The sequence below is a fragment of the Diadema antillarum genome, unplaced genomic scaffold (assembly GCF_040938485.1).
Source record: "Diadema antillarum isolate AM-2024a unplaced genomic scaffold, OU_Dant_1.0 scf00000088, whole genome shotgun sequence".
In the NCBI taxonomy this organism is placed as follows: Eukaryota; Metazoa; Echinodermata; class Echinoidea; order Diadematoida; family Diadematidae; genus Diadema; species Diadema antillarum.
Genome location: NW_027270977.1, coordinates 650,344 through 666,424, shown reverse-complemented (window position 1 = coordinate 666,424; position 16,081 = coordinate 650,344). Strand labels below are relative to the sequence as shown.

The window sequence follows — 16,081 nt, the reverse complement described above, 5'->3', positions numbered from 1 at the left end:
GTGCAGCTGTTGATTTGAATCATTACACGTTACTAACAAAATACTGACATGACCGTATTGTTTGAAGTGTCGTCTTGTTCTGGCTTTTGCTGCTCATAGGGACGTAGTCGCACTGTATTCATTCTTAAAAGGGATATCTTGATCATCTCATGAAAATTGAATATTCCGATGCTTGTGTGCTGCTTCGTGCCATTCTTCTGCCCTCTCCTCATGGCATTGACTATAATTATATTACTGATAGGAGTAAAATATGGTTTACTGTACAGTGTACGTATGTTACCTCAGTTTTAAGAATGGAATGCAAAGTCCACAAGTCAAGTCAAAATACCTGTGTCCTCATGCTTTTACCTGTTTTGTCAATTTAGAGGTATATTCTAGTATTAACAAAGTTACAGTTTTTACAGTGTGCAGTTTTTGCTGATATCATAGGTATGCTTAGCATAGAAAAAAAGTTAATTTTTACAATGTGCCGTTTTTTTCTAAATGTGTGACCCTTCTTCAGATGCCCTCTGTTGGTGATGTGATATAATTCAGCACCTGTCAGTGACTGTCTTTGATATAAATCATTTTCCTGTTTTCATTCAGTGCAAAGGGATACAAATTGCACAAAAAGTTATGTTTTGTGTTGGGGTGTATAAAGGAGGTTACCATTCAATCGTTCAAGACTGCAGGACACACATAATTAAAAAAAAAAAAAAAACAGCGATGAAACAACAGTTTTGAAATCCACTCCTCATTTCCGAAGTTGTCATATGCTCATATAACTGAGAAGATTTGTTCGTATTAATTAAAGCTCCTAGTTATATATCTAGCTTTGTAGTTGTTTTATATGCCTTGAACTGAAATGAGTGTGAAAATGTTTACACTATCCTTACACTTGAAGAGTACAAGATCAAAGCATATTCATTTGACGTATAAAGTGCAAATTCACCCTGTGCTGACGTTGGCTTTGATAAATGGATTGAAATTAGATTTTATCTGACTCCATCATCTACCTAGATAGCCAGGCCTAGTTAGGGCTAATATGACAGGAAATCAATATGACACTGCAGATGTTGGAGCCAAAGTTGCTCAGGCCTCATCCAGTGCCGAAGTCTTCTCTGAAAAGATGTGATGGGTATAGTAAGATGTGGCTCTTCAAATTGAAGGCCCTTCTACATTGTGTAGGTATGCATATATGTATTTCCTTTTGTTAGTAGGTTGTTTTAAAACTGATGTACAGAAACAAAACTTGTATGGATTTCCATATACTGATTGTAACATATCTCTGTGCAATAAAGGAGATGCAGAGTTTAATTTATTTGTAGACTGTTACTGATAATGTTTTCATCAAGAATTTTTTTTTTTTTTTCAAATTTGTATCCCTCCAGAACCATGTGGTACCAGAGGCATTGTTGTATCTTTTTGTTTGTTTATTTGTTTTTTACTGCACAGTGTCAATATATTTGGAGTAAAGAGAGCATCATAAAGAAAGTACGAGTATGCTGCATTTCTTCTGAAATGTTTTTACCCAGGGTGCATGCCTACATTATTTATGTCTGCTAAGATCATGCCAATATATCTCCTTGTATTCATACCCTTTGTGACTGCAATTGTCAATCAGAGTGTAGATGTGTGTGATCACATTTTATTGCTGGGGTGACTAAACCTTTGTCTCAACATTCGGTGAAAATTACTTTTCGAGATGAATCCTCAGATGATCAGTTAAAAGTGATGTCCTGTCAAAATCCTACATGTAGCTGTCTTACCCCAAATTTTGGAGCCCCCATGAAATGCACGAAGGAAAGGTGATCCCATTTAAGTTAGAGTACTTTGGCTGCCATGTTTTTTTTAAATCTCTCTTGAGCAACTGACATTTTTATATACAGGCTACTCCTGTTTATAATGAAGTCCTTGTGACCGGCCATTTTCTTTTGTTACATCAAAATTTCCATACTCTGAACAAATAAAGTGTAAATAAAAAGATGACTAGCTGATAATTTTGGGCCCTGAATTTTACTTTGTTGCATTGGAAATTTTGTTATAACCACATTTGTTATCATGGGAGTGCACTGTATGAGGTTTTGTCGTTACAACAGAAAGTAATGCTTTGCATTTTGTGACTGCTTTAAGATGCAGTGAATGGTAGGACAGATGCATAGCTGCCTGTGACCTAGATATCTCTTCAAGTCCTGATGAAAGAGTTCTTAAGAACCAAAACCATCCCAAAGTTGGGAATATTATTGTTTTCGCCTACTGAAGTGCAGTCTAACACACTAGCGTAAGATTGCTCGTCAGACCCCCCCCCCCCCCCCCCCCCCACAAATTTGATGCATAAATGTCGGCAACTCTGCAAATGGGTCACAGAGAGCATGGAAGAGGTGCATTCTCAGTTGAGATACATCAGAAGCGAGCAAGTACAAACACATCAAATGTCATTGAACTGTTTCAACAAGATCGCAAAGGCATATGTGTCGGATTTTTTTCTTTCTAGTGCCAAACGATTTTGACAGTTTTTCTAGACAAAGTGAGCTTTAGACACTGATTCTGTCAGTAATGTTGGCACCACTGTTATCGCAGATTCACATGCTTTCATGGTCTTCTGGTTCAAGTGGAAGCGTATCAATACCGTTGGCACGCTTTTGTTTTTAATCATAACACCCAGGATGGAAAAGTGAGTTCGCTCAATTGGTGCGCTAACAAAGAGGGACAGTTTGCTCGTAAAGGTCATTTTGATTGAATACAGTGTACCACCGAAACCCGGTTAGTGGCACTCTTGTCACAATTACTCAAACTGTATACGATTTGTGTATGCTGTGAGACGCATTGTCTCAACACTTTAAAGGGATGGTACAGTATTGGTGGAGATGAGAATTGGGCTTTTAAGTTTTGGGAGATACCAAGAAAACACTTATGAAATAGTACAATTAAGAGGATATCAAAGCTTATTGGATGAAAATCGGGTTTGGAATGACTGAAACATCCAGAAACAAAGTAAAACAAAGTGATCGTAATAAAATATGGGTCCCACACTTTATTAGAATCTCTCTGTGTTGGATATCTCGGCCATTTCAAAACCAATTTTCATCAAAGAAATGTTGAATTCCTTATGGAATTACATGCTCTTTCATATTTCATAAGAGGTTTCTCATTATATCACCAAAAAAAATGTTAGAAACCTGAAATTAGGTCTCAACCAAAACTATATGATCCCTTTAATCTGTAGTGTGCTGTGAGTGTTGATTTGGACAGAAAACTCTGTCTAGCATTCAAAGTGCCTGGTGCAAAAAGGGTTAAACAAATGTAAAGACAGTGTGAATGCCTTTCTCATTGGTTGTGGCTCTGTCATCAATTAAGTTAATTGTGACCATGTATCACAAAACCAACAAAAATTTGCACGCCCCAATTCTACCTGAGGACTCGAAATAAGTAAAATGGGTCAACATGGTCAATCTTTAGTTTTTTACGTTTTCTGAAAGAGCGATTCTTCTTCTACATAGTTCTTAAGTTTGGGATCATAAAACAACCCAAAAATTGTGATTTTTTTTCATCCAATTCACTACACAGAACACGGCTTGATGCAGATTAAGCGCTTGAATAGACCCTCAATTTGAAATGCAGCATTCTTGTTTACCTTTTTTCCACTATTTAGATAGGTTAGGAAACTCCATTTCTCTTGAGTTACACAGTACCGAGTACATCATATTAACGCTTAGAGCTTGCTCTTCCAGAATCTGCCCTTAAGTAAAAATTCATGCCTGGCGACTGTTTGGTGGTTTTGTGATGCAAGGTCACAATTAGTATTCCTCAAATTTAGGACCTGGGCCCTGTTTCATAAAGCTGTTCGTAAAGTTTCAAACAACATACAAGTGACTGGTGATCAGTTCTGATGTGCTATACTTATCAGAATTTCCATAATTCAGCACGAGAAGTGATCAGCAGTCGCTCGTAAGTCGTTTGTAACTTTACGAACAGCTTTATGAAACACCCCCCCCCCCCCCAGTCTCACAACTGTGTGCAAATATTAAGTATTGGTGAGTACAGTCATGAAAGATCCATACATCCTGATATGTATTTGCTTTGGATGATTATTGCTCTGATACTTGCTGAGATTTTGACCGCAGGGAAAAATACACAAACCAAGAAGCCAGCAAATTATGTGTGGAATGTGGAATATTATGTGATTTGATGCAATGTAAACTGTACAGGGAGGTCCTTTTAGACGTGGCAATTTGTTTTATTGTATAGTCGTTGTCCTATTAATGTTCATTATGTGTGTTATGAATGGACTCATGTCATCAAGCGTACAGGCAAGAACGTTTCTTGGTGTATCATTGTTTTTCTAATTCGGCTATATCAAACTTCAGTTAAGCAAATTGATATTCTCTGGCCCTGGAAAAATTGCTATAATAAGAGTCTCATGTCATATAAGGATCCAAAAATAGTAACACCACACAGGAGTTTGATCAAGCTGGACCAAAGAGTAAAGCTTGTTATATCAGGTATTTCCTTGTATCAGATCTCTTTTAATAGACCTACTTTCTACAGGAGAGACATGAGCACGCTACATCATTGATATGTGGAGAATCTTTGCTGGTTGTTCTATTATAGTTGCACCTGAAATCCCCCGAGTTTGTAGCAAAGGTGGATACAATGCTGCACATGTCAATTTGTGTATGTGTGTGTGTGTGTGTGTGTTTGCGTGTGCTTGCTTGTATGGATATTTCTTTCTTTCCTTATGTTTGAAGTTTGTCATACTGCTGGTACATGTATATGCATTAAGTTTTTACATTTCCATGTTTTGCACAACGATTATGTTTGATAAATGACTGCGCATAATCAAAATGATTTAGCATGAATGTCAAATCAACAAACTTGTAAATATTATTTTATGAATGCCTGTTATTTTGGAAGTCCTTCCAGTTTGTACAGACTTTGATTGAAATAAATATTCAAAATTTGCATGAATTTTGTTTGCAGTGAAATTTCTGCATTGTGTAGATGTGTATATAATCTTTTCAGTCTCTTGAATTCTTTTTTCAAATCACTCCTATATGTGCCTGTCAGATTAGACACTGCTGATTGTATTCCTTTTTTTTTTTTTAGTGCAAAATATTATTGTACACTTATAGCCACACAGTTGTTGGTGCTATGTAAATTTTCAGGTGTGTGATATACTGGGCCGTATTCATTTAAAGTAGCAATATTGCCTGTGTTAGCCTTTTGCTTGAATCCGTATGCATAAAGATAAGCAATTGCTTGCGAACAAAAGCTTTTGCTCACAAATACTAGGTGTTACGAAGAGCATTTCCCACTTTTGATCCTTAATAGTTCGAAAACTATACATCAGATAATTTTTCATAGCAGTGTTTTTCTCCTCATCCCAGCCGCCCCTCCCCCCTTCTCCAACACACGCGCACACACCAACACTGCATTCTTACCAGTGTATTGCAGTTGTGGATTTGTAGTTATACATATTCTGATATGATATGAAAAGAAAAGAAAAAAAAACCACCAAAACAAACCTTATCTTTTTTGCGAAGATATTTCAATATGAATATGTATAGTCGCTTCCTTGGTGATGGGAAAGTACTTATTTAGGGGAAAAAAACCAAAACTTCCTCTTCCTTTTTTTAACATTCATATTTGCAAGAGTTAAAGTACAAAGTTCTTTTTAATGGCATGCATGATTAGATGGCTAGGAAGTTATTAGGTGAGATCATAGACAAAGGTAATTTTCTTTGCAGCTGCAGTCCATCAACGCTTTCATACAACTGTATTTCCGGTGGACATGGAAAGTTTGCAGGAAAGAGGAACATCTGTACCTGCTGGTGTAATGGAGTACACAGAGCATAGTTTAGGAGTTTGTGGTTGCATATAAATAATCATCATTTGGATTATTTCATTCATTATGTATGACCATCTGGTTATGCAATTGATATAATATACATGCACAAAGGCATTCATGTAATAGCAATGCATGCACGCACACACACACACACACACACATACACATATACATATATACATAGCACTAGCAACAACAACAACACCAAGGATATGCTTACATTATCCAATGTACGCTCAGGGTTACAGCATGGCAGTCCATGTGTACATAAAATTAGTACATTGTATTGTCTTTGTACTTTTTTAGGGTCCCAAATCTCTCTCTCTCTCTCTCTCTCTCTCTCTCTCTCTCTCTCTCTCACTTTCTTTTAGAAGAATGGGATATTCAGACCCATGGAAAGAAATACATGAATTCTGTGTGTTAACCCAAATTTGGGCATTTTATTGTCCATTTTATGGCTGATTTAAGCCGTTGTTTGTACCATTGGGAGCAGTGCTTAGCAATATGCTCGATTATCACATTTGATGCATATGTATTGTTCAGTGGTATCACAAAACATCCTACCACATGAAAAGTTTGCCATAAATCCACAAATATAAGGAGTACAGTATCACAAATCTTCTCAGTAAAACATAACTGTAGACAGTTTATTCTAGAAGCGATTTAATAAAACTATTGTTCACATTTTGTGTGACTATTTAACAATTTTTTAGCATTGATTCTACAGATTAACATTTTTACATTGGTTGTTTCTATCACTAACTCACATTTTAGAACTACACTGTATTTTGAAGCACTAAATATGTTTGTTTTTTCAACTGCAAATGGTAAATACTGACTTTATCATTGATGAGTCACAACCCCGGGATATACTTGTTTTACTTGTTTTGGATGTGAAGATGTGTTAACCACTCAAACAAACATAAAGTACTAGTATACCATAATACATGTGTGTTGTGTAACGGCTTAACAGTGTCGTGTAACAGTAAAGGTCTATATCTCTCACACCTCGTATGATATACATGTACCAAATCCCTTTTAAACTATGTAAATTTTATGATGCTATATAGACCTATCACGTGTAGTCGTGATGATTGTGATCTGTAATAAGTTGCGACATTCCTTTGTACGTAACTTTAGTCTTGTAGTCAGTGTATGTACTAACCCAAAATAAGATGCTACAAAACGAATACAAAATATCTTAGCAGATGATGTTGTCAACATCGATATACGCTATAGATTACGAAAGAAACGTATTGCATTGAAATATATACCATTGAAGTTCACATTGTCGATTTCTTCTGAAGAATATATATACAAATAAATAATCTCATCTTTTCATCAAATTGCCTCTTCTCATTCCTCCGTCTACTTTTATGCTTCCTCTTTTTTCAATAAAATTGTTGCTTTTAGTCCGTCAATTCTATAAATATATGCAAATAAAATATGTTGTTGCCTTTTTAAATTGTCTCTCTTTTTGTGGAGAAACTGTTCTTCAATATATCTCATGTTCTGCAACATGATATTCCCACTATAGTCAGAGGGGATTAAGACATTTCATTTCTATCCACCTCAAACGTGTAGTGGGAAGTTTCCTTGAACTTGAGCCTATAGCGTCAAATCACAACGAAAAGAATACATGATTACAGTCTGTCAAACAGTCAAATATGACATATAATATAATAAATACACTGTACATGATAAATATCCACATTGCTCACTGCATGAACTTGGTATTACACAGTGCTGAATATAAAAATAAAACACACATTGCGTGCGGTACTTGGAAGGATATTTCCCGACAAATACATTTTGCACGCTCCTCGCTATGTCTTTGTTTCAAATTGTCACTAGAGAGACATGAAATGTGAACTTTTATGAAGTGTTTTTTACGCTCTATCAAGGCAAGATATTGAGTATTGCATCATAAAACGTATATCAATACATCAATAACCATGACAATAAGAAATGACCTTTCTTTTTTCTCAGTTGGTTAGGCACTTCACTCGTTTTCAAAGCGACATAATGCATAAGCTTGCCCGACGTAACAATTTATGGAATTCATATTCAAACAAAGAATGAACTTGCGTTTAGACCAGCTGACCAGAATGGCCAATTGGCATTTCAGGAGGCATCCGTTTCATTGTTTTGTATTGGATGCATTAACAACATTTTCTTTTGATATCGCCAAATACCATGCTTGCTGTCAGGTGGATGTGCTGGCAAGCACCAGCTATATCCATAAGGATACATGGATAATCATCACATCACAGATGCTTATCTCAGTGAATTAACAAACCAAAATGCCCGTTGGTACAAATGACCTTTTTCTGCTCATGCGCAAAGTGGAACTACGAACTGGTCTATTACACTGAACTAATTAACATGAACGTTATAAATATCGTGATTAAAATTCATTGTTCTATTGTTTTCCGGGTGGATAAATAAAACTCTTCCGTTGAAAAATGAAGAGACCACATTCTTCTACCAGAGTGGCTCGCATTTTAATGACGTAAAGTCAAAACATACGACTATTAGGGCCTACAATGTTATGTAAAGGTGAAAATGTATCTAATGAAATGTTTTGATAAGGCGTATCTTCGCAATATCTCTTCGGCTTTGAATGGTGTCTCCTGAAACGAGTCTATACTTTGATTATTTTGAATAGATACCAAATCAAAATAACTCGCCGCTCGCGATTTCGTCACGACACATAATGTGGAGTTCTTGTAACATGAGCGCTCCGTACAACGCTTCGTGTCCTCAGTTGCGATAAAACGATACATTATAGAGTTAGTATAACAAGGGTCTACAAAAAGGTACGTGCACCTATTGCAAATTTGCACCAATTATATCGACTCGACTTATCTTTATCGATTGCCCGCGAGTATGATATGCAAAGGTGCAGTATAAACACTTGTTACAAGGTATCAATATCATCTCTCGCTCGCTGAGTGACCGGACTTGACCGCAGGACTGTCTCGGGACATGGTCGCGGTACAATATGCTCCAAAGCGGTTACTCAGTAAATCATCATTCTGACCTATTTATGATCTTTTTAATCACATTTGAACCACAGCTAGAGTTACGATAGATAGGAGCAGCGTCGCTCTTCACGACACATACTCAGCCCATTTTACGATCCCTGATGCTGTGACATTTTTCAACCTAAAATATTCTCGCGGCTCTCGCCCGTGGTCGGCACCTCCGATATCACCGCGAACTCGGCCCTCGACACGTCGTCATCCGCCTCGCTATCGTCCGGCGTTAGCGACTGGAACGGGGGAACGGACGAGTGTGACGTTGCTATCCAGGAGTCGACGACGACGTCAGAGGCGCGCTTGGTCTCCTGCGCCGCGGTGCGGCGGCTGTTGAGGTGGCGGTTGTAGAAGTAGAATGGGACGGTGATGGCGATGATGATAACGACAGTGACGATCAAGATGATCATGACAGTCCACCATGGGAAATCTATTTGACAAATAAAAAACAAACAGAAAATTTAATTTGTGTCAGATCTTTTAGAATAAATGTGCTAGACGTGGAGCGACGAATATGATGTAAATTCTAAAATGATCACAGTCGGTCACCATTTGCAAGAAAATATTTGTACAGGGTAATTTTCATTTTAAATCCTGATATAAAGTTGAGTTCAAGTACTATGTATTTTGTTGACTTCAACGCTCACTGAAAGAGAAACAAATCTCATCGACAGGATGAAATACAAGAATGATTCATGTTCGAGACATTATCCTTTAGATTATGACATGGCTTTTCCCCCCTTTTTTTTTGAGGGGGGGGGGGTGTTTGTTAGGCGGGAAACCGAAAGGTAGGAGCCAATTTAAAGTGCAACATTGATGTCGAATTTTATATGAACCCTGGGATCCTCCTCATACTTCGTGCTGATGAATCTTCAGGAACATTGTACTATCCAAATAGTCTATAATTTTCAATACGAAGAAGCTGGGGCTGGTATACTCACATCCCGCCGGTGAGGCCGGGCCGTCGTCTCGCTGCAAGTCGTTGTCGTCGCTGTGCAGGGTGCGGAAATTGGTTGCCTCGGCGACGACCTCGTCTACCGGGTAGTGACCGTTGTCGTGTCCGACGCCCTCAATTCTGTCGATGGGGGCAGTGTTGCGGACGGGCGAAGCCATCTCCTCTCCCTCCACTCGCTCGGTCGGGCCTGGATGCACCAGCCTGTCGAGTGAGGTGGTCGTCATCGATGGCGGGATGATGACCGTGGTCATTTCTGCCCTTTTCTGCTCGGTGACATCAGCAGCGGCGTTTCCCGGCGACGATAAGAGCGGTAGACCTGAAATTGAACCGCAATATCAGAGATCGATTGTCACATGTCGTTCAAGCCATTCCTGGACGAAATGTTTCTATACTCGATCCTCGAGGAGAGATATAGTTCAGATACAATACAAAACAATACTGTACTTGAAATTGAAATGAAAATTCCGTCAGGTTCTACGCAGTGATTTGTAAGTATAAATTCATATCTGATACCACATTCGCCTCATTTTCTTCTCATTGGGCCCGCATGAAACTCGAATAATAAGTTTTCACTGATAACGGTAAACTGTGAAGACAACAGTCTTACCACGTTTACCATCATGATGTTAATGTACCTCTAATATCACAGTTATTACTGCTATTACTGCTAAGTCAATAATGATCATGATAACAGATTATTTTCGCAAAAGTAACACTGTCTTAATTGTATTCCGCTTGATTGACAATAGATGATAAGAATCATCTGTAGAGACAATGCTCTGTGGATGGAATCTTATGTCTACTCTTATTTTGCTTTGATTATACACAATTCTCTCAACTTACGCAAAAAGATTGCAGAGTATCATACGCGCTCACACAAACAACGGATATTTGTCTATGAAACAGAATAAACTGTGCAATTATACATGATGCATATATTGTGAATCTTACGACAATTTCTTACACATCATCGATTGCATTTCAAAGATTATGTTGTATGAAATGCATTTGCTTAATTCTTTGTAATTCGGAAGACCTGGGTACGGGATGAAATATACCTGCCGCTCTATAAGAGACGAGACGGAGAGGGGCGAGAGATAGATAGATAGATAGATAGATAGATAGATAGATAGATAGACAGAGATAGATCGAGATAAATATAGATAATTATAGAGATATCATAGTAGATACACAAACGATTCACTCACCATAGTTACCTGATATCACAGCGCAGAGAGAAAGTAATGATAGTACAGTTCGTAGCGTAGCCATGGCTGCTTCCGTTGAATTTTATCTTCAAAAGCCCCTGCAAAAAGCAAGTCAAAGGAGAGATGATATACTAAGTATTCTCTTTGTCATGAAAATCTTATACATTTTCAAATTTTTACTACGGTTTGGGGGCTATCGCTAAAACATCTACCACATTTTGAGGCAAATATAGTTCATCCTATAATGTGACAAAAATACTCGTGACTAAAAATGTTTTAGATTCGTTGATTTATATTCAATCTTCGTTTCGGTACTTTCCAAAATATACTGTGTAAAACAGATGTTATGTAGAGGCAAGTTGGTATACTTTTGGCAATTTGATATTTCAGCGTTCAACGATCTTCGGCAGCAGTTCAGTAGGCGTTACCGTGACAACACATATTTTATCATGGCATGCGTGTTTCAAATCCGCGTGCACGCGGATTTGGAACACGTATGGGCACGTACAGTGTCAATGGATGGTGTAATGATGTTACAAAACAAACATTCTTTTTTGAACTAGAACCGGGAAATTTCACTTCTATTAAGTTGAAAGTGCATTGTTCAAAGACAAGCCACGTGTACACATTGCAGACTCGTGCGAACCGATTGGAAATTCCACCTCTTGCAACCCGCCCGATAATGGAGAACGTTAGGAAGAATTATGTCACTGACCAAACAGCTGAAAATCATATAAGGAGCTCTGTGAATATCCGCGGAAGTCCGGTTGGATGTCCGATCAACGGATATCCAGCCAAACGGATATCAAGCAGCCAAGCGCGAGATTAGAACGATAGGATGTATTGTCTTAAACTTTTGAGCCATCTTTTCCCGCGACCCCCCTCCGGTGTGCTGGAGAAACGAATATCACAGACACGTCCTGTGTGATTTGATCGCTTTACCATTGACAAGCACTTTGATGAACAACTGACATTTCCGGGGAAACCGGTGCAGGGCAATATATGTATGTACATATATAAATATGGAAAATTTAATTTCTTAAATGAAAGAAACTGTCTCTTAAGCGAAGACGTAGTACAAGTATATAATAATGTTTATGAAAAATAATATAGCACAAAAAGAAAAAATTACATGACAATTATACCGTAATTATATACATATGCGTACGTGTGTGTGTGTTAACAAAAAATAATTTATATCAAAATGCTTACCCCAACATTGTTCTTTTTACAATTTGTCAAGATAAGTATCAGATTAGGTGTTCTACGTATACATAATTTACACAAATAAGTATACTATCAGTTGTTAAAGAAAATAAAATATGAAAAATGTTAGAAAAATTCTAAGGTAGTTATGATTGCTTTTATTCTTTAGCTTGGGATGTTTCCTTTGTTCTGTCAAATCACGGACCAATATAGTTGTGATTAAAACAAGAGTATATAATACGTCATTTTCAAGTGTTTTCGAGTAGGTGCCTCCTCTCGAGATTTTTATTATAATCAATATCAAAAGGAGGAGATAATTTACCTTCAATACGTCGACTGATTCAAAACGAAGAAACAATCCAGAGTTGAATGCTGTTAGGTCCAACGAAGAGCAGTTTGGGTATGAAAATCTTGTAAATGCACCAATTTCTTTCACGAAGTTTTCACAAATTGCTTCTGTGTTCAACTTAAACTTTCACCCGCAATTTTCAGCAAATTGCCCGGCATGCGTAAAGTCCAAGACCGCTTTTCACGGCGCCCCCGAAGAATTGCGTTGTCAGTATCGATGCGAAGCTGATGGTACGTGGACGGACCGAGTCCAGGATGGTCTTCACTTCGCGGATCCCAACACCCAAATGAGACAGTGTTGGCTTGGATGGTCCCACACCAAACACGGAAAGTCAGCTCGCGACCCACGTGGTTGGAGAGAAAACTTCCTTTCTTTCGTTTTTGGGAAGCTATAAGTTCACCGCGGTACATTTTTGCCCATGACCTTAGCGGGTTACAGTGGCGACTTCCGCTCTCGATTGGTCGCCATGTAGGGTAATGCAGAAGCGGATGTACACTTGGAACTGAATAGATAGATATCCATGGAGCCAGAAAGAGAGATAGCAAAAGAAAGAAAGAGCAGGAGATAGAAAGAGACAGACAGACAGATAGGTAGACGGGAAAATGTGGCAGACAGAGAGAATCCAAGAGAGACGGGTTTAGGGAATAGAAAGAAAGTGAGAAAAACGGAACAACAGAAATGACGAACAATGTAATTATGAGAGAGCAAGTTGAGGCTGCCAACATAATTTTGGTTCACTTTCACTCAGAAGGGTTGATTTTTAGTCAGGATTTATGTATACGCCACCACTAAGGAAACTTTATTAAGTATATTACTTTACGATGTTTGAAAGGGTTCGCTGAAATTACCCATCGAATGATTCGGCAATGACTGAGAAAGTGCCCTGCTGACAGAGGACACGGAACCCCCCCCCCCCCCCCCTTTCAGACTGCCAGAGGACTCGAACCCAGGATTGTCTTTACACTTTGGTTACAATTTACAGCAGTAACAATACGAACTCAAGTGCACCAACGGCAACCTAAAAATGCCTCATCGACAACCTCAACAGCATCAACGACAGCCCCAAATGCATCAACGGCAACAGCAAGTGCACCATCGGCAAACTCAACAGCATCAGCGACAAACTCAACAGTATCAGCGGCAAACTCAGCAGCATCACCCGCAACCTCAACAGCATCATCGGCAAACTCAACAGCATCAACGGCAAACTCAACAACATCAGCGGCAACCTCAACAGCATCACCTGAAACCTCAACAGCATCAGCGGCAAACTCAACAACATCACCCGCAACCTCAACAGCATCATCGACAAACTCAACAGCATCACCCGCAAGCTCAACAGCATCATCGGCAAACTCAACAGCATCACCCGCAAGCTCAACAGCATCATCGGCAACCTCAACAGCATCAACGGCAAACTCAACAGCATCACCCGCAACCTCAACAGCATCAGCGGCAACCTCAACAGCATCAGCGGCAAACTCAACAGCATCAATGGCAAACTCAACAACATCACCCGCAACCTCAACAGCATCAGCGGCAACCTCAACAGCATCAGCGGCAAACTCAGCAGCATCAACGGCAAACTCAACAGCATCAGCGGCAAACTCAGCAGCATCAACGGCAAACTCAACTGCATCAGCGGCAAACTCAACTGCATCAACGGCAAACTCAACAGCATCAGCGGCAAACTCAGCAGCATCAACGGCAAACTCAACAGCATCAGCGGCAAACTCAACTGCATCAACGGCAAACTCAACAACATCAGCGGCAACCTCAACAGCATCAGCGGCAACCTCAGCAGCATCAACGGCAAACTCAACTGCATCAGCGGCAAACTCAACTGCATCAACGGCAACCTCAACAGCATCAGCGGCAACCTCAAAAGCATCAACGGCAAACTCAACAGCATCAGCGGCAAACTCAGCAGCATCACCCGCAAACTCAACAGCATCAGCGGCAACCTCAACAGCATCAGTGGCAAACTCAACAGTATCAGTGGCAAACTCAATTGCATCAATGGCAAACTCAACAGCATCACTGGCAACCTCGCCTGCTTCAACAGAGGTCAAGAGTTATGATAAGGGTGTCCTGCAGTATTTCCACTAAGTCCACTAAATAATTAGGCGATCTGTGAAAGGTCACGGATCACTTTCTCTGTTTTTTGTACGAATTCTTTATTTCTTTGTCTTTGTTTCATTATTTTTGTACAAATCTTGTGCAGAGCGTATCTCTAAAAGCTCGAGTTCCTAGCTCTTGAAACTTGCAGCACTTATGTATCATGAGCTCAAGATGCTGTTAATTATTATTTTTTAAGTGATCGCTCAATGGTGACGTGATTATGACGTCATTTTCTAAATCACATCTCTGAAAGCTCGAGTTCCTAGCTCTTGAAACTTGCAGCACTTATGTATCATGAGCTCAAGATGCTGTTGATTTTTTTTTCAAGTGATGGCTCAATGGTGACGTCATTATGACGTCATTTTCTAAAATCACATTTCTGAAAGCTCGAGTTCCTAGCTCTTGAAACTTGCAGCACTTAGGTATCATGAGCTCAAGATGCTTTAATTATTTTTAAGTGATCGCTCGATGGTGACGTCATTATAACGTCATTTTCTAAATCACATCTCTGAAAGCTCGAGTTCCTAGCTCTTAAAACTTGCAGCACTTATGTATCATGAGCTCAAGATGCTGTTGATTTTTTTTTCAAGTGATCGCTCAATGGTGACGTGATTATGACGTCATTTTCTAAAATCACATTTCTGAAAGCTCGAGTTCCTAGCTCTTGAAACTTGCAGCACTTATGTATCATGAGCTCAAGATGCTGTTGATTTTTTTTTTAAGTGATGGCTCAATGGTGACGTCATTATGACGTCATTTTCTAACATCACATTTCTGAAAGCTCGAGTTCCTAGCTCTTGAAACTTGCAGCACTTATGTATCATGAGCTCAAGATGCTGTTGATTTTTTTTCAAGTGATCGCTCAATGGTGACGTCATTATGACGTCATTTTCTAAAATCACATTATTGCTTCCAGCTCCATTTCTAAAATTTATTTACTAATGAAAATTGGCAGATGCATATTTCATGTAATGAGCTATATTTTTAGTATGGACAATTGCCTTGGGGCGTACGCGCGCGTCACAGTTTTAGAATGCTCCAATCGAGCTAGAAATTCTTTTGTATCGGCTCCTACGTTTCAGACCATTTTGAGCATCAATTTTACATTTTTTTTTTTTGGCCAAATTTTGAAGTCTATGCGACTTGACGTCATACGGGCCTGTCAAAGTTGAAATTTTGTGAGTGCGTCAATGGCGATATACATTGCAAATATACGGAAAAATGCATTATTCAAATCCGTTGTAGCTCGTTAGGATGAACGATCACCCCCACATTTTTACTATTTTGTTTACATATCATCAATGTTGAGTAATAATTTCACAAAGTAACAACTTTTTGCTCAGATGATATCTTGTTTGTGCAAAGATGGGTCGAAGG

At 38.9% G+C, this 16,081-nt stretch overlaps 1 protein-coding gene across 1 annotated transcript; it reads right to left on the bottom strand.

Moving 5' to 3' along the window:
* Positions 1-8,990: 8,990 nt before the first annotated feature.
* LOC139718083 (uncharacterized) lies at positions 8,991-11,126 on the bottom strand. The gene is made up of 3 exons (XM_071629575.1): positions 11,029-11,126; positions 9,807-10,136; positions 8,991-9,295 (listed from the first exon to the last, which is right to left on the bottom strand). The coding sequence occupies exons 1-3, from the start codon at positions 11,090-11,092 to the stop codon at positions 8,991-8,993; spliced, it is 699 nt and encodes a 232-aa protein (XP_071485676.1). The 5' UTR covers positions 11,093-11,126.
* Between the last annotated feature and the right edge of the window lie 4,955 nt (positions 11,127-16,081).